Source organism: Poecile atricapillus, chromosome 2 (genome assembly GCF_030490865.1).
Source record: "Poecile atricapillus isolate bPoeAtr1 chromosome 2, bPoeAtr1.hap1, whole genome shotgun sequence".
In the NCBI taxonomy this organism is placed as follows: domain Eukaryota; kingdom Metazoa; phylum Chordata; class Aves; order Passeriformes; family Paridae; genus Poecile; species Poecile atricapillus.
In genome coordinates, this window is record NC_081250.1 from 25,526,479 (window position 1) to 25,532,478 (window position 6,000).

At 40.7% G+C, this 6,000-nt stretch overlaps 1 protein-coding gene across 2 annotated transcripts in view; it reads left to right on the plus strand.

Annotated features, from left to right (window-relative positions):
* SDHAF3 (succinate dehydrogenase complex assembly factor 3) overlaps nucleotides 1-3,684 on the plus strand; it is a 29,134-nt gene extending 25,450 nt beyond the window's left edge. For both annotated transcript variants that reach the window (XM_058831858.1, XM_058831860.1), the window contains exon 2: nucleotides 3,311-3,684. In XM_058831858.1, coding sequence (XP_058687841.1) covers nucleotides 3,311-3,511 — 201 coding nt within the window. In that variant the 3' untranslated portion in view covers nucleotides 3,512-3,684. The remainder of the gene's footprint in view (nucleotides 1-3,310) is intronic.
* The last annotated feature ends 2,316 nt before the right edge of the window (nucleotides 3,685-6,000 follow it).

The following is a 6,000-nucleotide window of genomic DNA, read 5'->3' on the forward strand; positions in this document are numbered from 1 at the left end:
GATTTAATACAAAATAAATATTTTGAATGTAAATGGTCAGGAGAGGTGGTTGTAACTTGAGCTTGATTCTGATCCTCTGTGTTTGTGGTGGCAGTCACATACAAGGGGGAAAGGCTTTTGCCATTCAGGTGGTGATTTGGGTTTTGCTTGCTTTTTTCATGTAAAAGCCCAGAAAGTTTACAGCTGGTGCAGGCAGAGGATCATTGTAGTAAGAGCTACTTCCAAAGAACCAATCAACCAACCTAAAAATCCACCAGGGAGGAGAGCTCCTGTGTCCCTCTGCTATCCTTGTGTATGCTGAGGCTGACTCTGTGAGGGTGCAGGATTACTTGTGTTCCATTTTGTCTCCTGTCTCTGTTTTTGTGTGAGCACAGTGCGATCCATAATTGAAATAAGATGCCCTTGAAAAATCTGCTGAGGATTTGTGTCATGATTGACGACAAAGGAGTTTTGTTATATTTGGAAGATATAGTTAAATATAACATAGAACGAAAGGCAGAAGTGAAGTAATTTTCCTTGTTTGAGGAAGCTAAGCAAGAATTTGTTTCAGTTCTGCTGATAAGGAAGATGACACTAGAAAATAGTTAAATTCTGCATTTATTAAGTTTTAATGAAAACTAGACCATACATGAATATACTGCTTCTTATTACCTGAGAGAGACTGTGATTATTGTATTTTATGATGAAAGTTATATTACTGAAATAATAAATGTTAGCTTCTCCCCCTTTTATTTTTCATTATGTTTTTAAACCTGTTACAAAACGTTCGAGTTCAGCACATTAAATTCATTTGCTGCTAGGAAAATGGCACATTGTCGCTAAAGGACACAAAATGATTCACATGAATGTCTCTCAGTGTTAGAACAGGAAAGAAGGCCACTTTATTCTCTGAATCTAGTATTTATAGATTCTCAACAGTGACCAGGGATTGGATAATTAAGTTACCACCTTCCCAATCACACTGGTCATGCGAAACGTCCATCAAAAGACATTTCTTAGAAGGAATGTGATAAACAACTTATGTTTATAGAACTTTCATGGGAAAGTAACTAAAACTATGAAAACATTATCAGGAGGCTTTAATTTGCAGGGTGACAGCACATTTTTTATATAGGAGCTGAATCTTAAATTACTGTGTACCATCAAATCATGCAGTACCTTTCCTCAAATCACATAATAATAGTATTCGTTTCTGAGGGAACACTAATGTATTAAACAGTTAATGCAGACTTTGTTTTTTCTTCATCTGGTAACACAGGCAGAAAAAATTAGTTACACCATATAGTTCATCTTGCTTTCAGCACTTCTATAAAGGCTGAAACATACTTTCTTTGATGCACCACTGACTTTTGGTAAAATGAGGTGAGAAAGCTCCATTTTCTGTCAGGAGCCAACCAGATCCTAGCATGATTCCGCTGTCCAGTTTTGAATTTCTGTTCACATTGCAGATCGATGTGAAACTTCAACTATTGAGGCTTTCTGGCATGTACAAAACATTTGTTCAGCTAGAAAATGAGTGGGGGGAAAGAGCCAGCAGTGATGTCCGGATGGGAGCCCACTGGACTGGAAGCAGAACACCTGGTGTAAGGAGTAGGGGACGTCCATGACCCTGTGTCTGGGTGCAGGGCACCTATGAGAGTGGGCACTGCAGCTTTTTTGAGGACCACCACTTCCGAGATCTGGATTCTATAATGCTGATGTGCTGTGAGATGAAATACTGTGATGTTAGATGAAAAAAAAAAAAAATAAAAAATTGCAGACTATTTGCCAGTAATTAATTTGATATTTTTGGAAAACAGTCAGCAGTTTGTAGAATTGTAACTGTTTCTTAACTGGACTTATTTCTGGGTACCAGAGCTCATGCCTGCAGCAGTAGCTGCAGGCTGCTCCCAGATGGTTGTTATTAGCAGTGGGGAGGACCTTTTTCCAGCTGTGGAACCTGCACTGATAGGACACTGCATGAAGGGTTCTTGGGGTTTGTATGTTCAGTCAGATCTCTTGATAAGATGGAAAGACTTTTTCATTTCTTGCTGTCAGTATTGTTTCTGAATTATATGCTGTGAATGTTGTTGCTCAGTATAATTAAAGTGGTGTGGGGTTTGTTTGTGTGGGTTTTTTGGTTGTTGATTTGCTTTTGGGTTTTTTTTTTTATGTGGCTTTGTTAGTTTTTGTTTTTTGTTTTTGTTTTTTTTCTAGTCCAGAGTCACTACTGAATGAATTGTTTTGTGCAGAAATGCAAAGATAGAATAAAATAGAATGAGGTGGAATGATTGATGTGTAACTGTCAGTGTGTTACTGGTCTGCTGGGTAGCTTCAGAGATCACATTTGTTCATCTGCCTTGATAAGAAATTATGTAAATTGCGAAGTTGAAGAATTAACCATTATAATTTTTTATCTTATCATTACCATGTGATTGTTCAATCACTGGGAAAAAACCTATTTAGTTTCTTTTAAACCCTACACCAGCTCTACCATGAGGTAATACCACTGAGGTATAAGTTTACCATGGGAATTAACTGGGGTGTCACTGTTTCTGAATGCCTGTTTAATTTAAAAGCAGGAGAGGTGATGTTGGGAAGAACCTTAAAGAATCAGTTTGATTCAGAGTCCGTATGAATAAAATTTATTTTTGTTTGCCTCAGTTTTAGCTACCTATTTTCTTTAAATATACATGAACTAAGGTTTGCAACAGGGTTGGTAAGATTCTGCTGACTTCAGTAAGGCTTGACATGGTCCACTAACAATGTAATGTATTTATGTTAGTGTCATTTTGAAGTTTATCATAAGCTCATGAATATCTTTCTTCTCACCCACTTCTCTGGAACTATTAGACACACAGCTGAAGCAGTGGCTTTAGTTACTTTTGTGGTAATTGGATTAACAGTTCAGTACACAATGTCGAGGTTTCTTTTAGCTGAAAATTGGGAACAATGCTTTTCTGGATGGTTTCAAAGTGTTTACAAAGTGTATCCTATTGATATCCTGCTATATAGGAGAGATTATTTTAATACATATGTTAGATCTATAATTAAATTTTGTTTTGTTTTCAGTAGTAGTATATGATAAGGCATTAAACTATACATATATGCATTTTAAACTAGCTGCATAAAATTGACTGTAGATACTAGAAATGCTTTAATAACTTTTCTTTCTTATCAAAAGTGTAAATTTTTTTAGTCATTTGTTGTCGATTAATAGACTGTAGGAGATTGTGTTAAAGTATGTTGTTACAATAAAATGCTATTAAAAAAAGTTGACCTGAATCTTGCTTTTGTCAGTTTTGTGACCTTAATATTTCTTTCTCATTAGAACTATGCAGCACTGATCGAGCAACAAATTAATGAGGACAAACAAAACTTGAGAGAAAAGGCTGTATATGGAATCCAGCTGACAGAAGAAAAACTTAATGACTTCCGTGATGAACAGATTGGGCAGCTGAAGGAACTGATGGACGAGGCTACCAAACCTAGTAAAAACACCATTTCTAAAGACTCAGAATACAAAACTTAAAAAACTGAAAAAATTATTTTAATGCATATGGAAGTGTTTTGAAACTGCTTTTTCCAGTTGTGCATAAATGTGGTTTCTGTAAGATAATGGATGCTGCTGATGCTACAACTTGTCTGAAATGGATGTGTTTGGCTTTTTGTGCAAGAATAAATGGAAAAATTGAATAATCACAACACTTTTATGTTAATTGCATTATTCTTTTCTTTTTTTTCTTCTAATGGATGTTGAAGACAAAGAATTTGGGAAAAGTAAATTGACATTTTTAAAATACGGAGTTGTTAGTGTTTCTTGTTTTGTAATCTTGGCACCTGTAGAGCAAAACATCTTTCTGTTTGTCTGTCATCCTCTTCCTTAATGGAAAATATGCTATTAGCATTTATTTTCTGTGGAGGCCAAAGAACCAGCCAGCAGAGAGCTTGCTGCACTCCCTTGGAGAACTCATCTGTAATCCACAGGCCCTGTTGTTCTGGAGAGCAAAATTTCTCCCCCAGAGACCTTTGCAACCCTATGTTAATCCCTGGTTCACCATTGGTTCTTCCATTTACTCTCCAGCCCCATGCCTGTATCCCATTGGTTACTGGTTTCTCCCTGTCTCTCACCTTCCCCATATCTAGCCCAGTTTTTCCCCAGTTGAGAGAGCTTCTGTGCTGGCTCCCTCCACAGAGGGCCCTGCTCTAATAAAGGCTAATTTCTCTGTGGAATTGCTAGCCAGAGCTCCAGTCCTTTCCTCCCTGTGTTGCCTGGGAGAAGCTGCTGCCGAGCTGGACACTGCTCGCCAGGCCAGGAGAAGGACGTGCCTGTTGCTCTGGGAGCCATCCTTCTCAGGACACTTCTTCAGGAAGGTCCTGGCACTCCTGCCATCCCGGCTGCTGCGGCAAGTGGCGCCCAACGTGGGGCAGGTGAGGAAGCCCCTGAAGATGCGCTCCACTATGAAGTGAGTTGCTGCTGGGACTGCCACCCCCCAGAGGAGAACCCCCTACGTTTTAGCAGGGGCTATTCAACGGGCAACAACCGGGACCCTCATCTCCACCACCTGGGGAAGAAGAGTCCCCTGAGGACCAGCTGTCAGGCAGCCACCCACCCTCCAGTTTTCCATTGGCTCAGCAGGCATCAGCCTGAAGAAAAACTGTGAGTTTCATATTTTTGGGGCCTTTTATGCTTTTTGTTCTCCTTTTACCGTTGAGCGATGAAAGGGACCAGAATGGGCTATAAGCTCAGTAGGTCTAAGCTTAGCCCTCCTGGGAAGGACTTCTATTCCCAAGTTGTGGGTACCCTTGTCATGGGGAATTTTAAGTTTTCTGAAGGGGAGTTAAAGAGATTTGTTCATTGGGTTTTCAAACATTTTAAAATTAATTCAAATTCTGTTTATTTGGGGGAATTTTGGGATAATGTAGGAAGAGGGTTGTATGCAGTTCAAGCCAGTGGGGATCTTTCTGTTGTGAAGTTTTTTCCTCTGTTTCAAATCATTATTCATTTGGTTGAAAAGGAGGGAGAGAAGAGAAGAAAGAGGGTAAAGGAGAATAACCCTGACGCTGCTCCTTAGCCGCACCGGAGCTCTGGGCTAGCTCTGTGATGCCACTCCGGCACGGGCAGCTGCCAGGAGTGGGGAACTGCAGGGGAATGGCGACCCCACTGCAGAACCTACAGAGCTCCGACCCCTGCCAGGCTCTGCTCATCCAAGCATCGTGGGTTGTAATAAAAGGACGGAGGAGACTCAATCCGCTGTACTTCCCAGGAACAAGTTTATTAGGGCGAAGGGACGGACACAAGGATTTGGGCTGGGACAACAGAACAGGAGAGAGAGCTCAGAGCACCTCTGTGCTCTGGGTTTTATTCAGGGGTGGGCACAATCCAGGGTCCAATCAGGGTTCGTGGAGGGAGGAGTAAGGGGAGGAGGGTACAATATCGGGGACCAATGGGAATACAGGGAAGGCGGGAACATGACATAATAACCAATGACATATCGAGGAAGGGATGAGGTACATACAAGGAACTGGAAGGAGAGGTGGGGTTTACAATGATGGATGGGGAGATGGGGTAGGGCAAAGGCGATTGATAGGGAACATTCAGGAAAAAAGGGAGGGGTTTATATGATAGACAACTGGAGCTAAACCATTAGACTTAACAGGGGGGAAACATACCAACAAACTCTAACATATTCTTAACAAAATTAAATAAACGAACCACAACATGACCCCCCTCCAAAATCAGAGTTAATCTTTTTATATTCTGTTATAGAATATGGGAGGCAGAGCCATCCTTGAGTTCCTGACCTTCTGGATGCTCCTGAAAACATCAACTGTGGAAGCCTGGCTAGTAGCACAACAGCCTCAATAAAATGTATGGATCACCCTCGCCAAGTCCCTTAAGCAAAACCATATGTGCTTGTCCATGGGCAGTGCCACCAACCATCTGTCATCATGCCTCATAGGGGTTCCTTTGAAGCCCCACAAATATCGTTTCATAGGGAAAGAACCCAACCTGGTAGA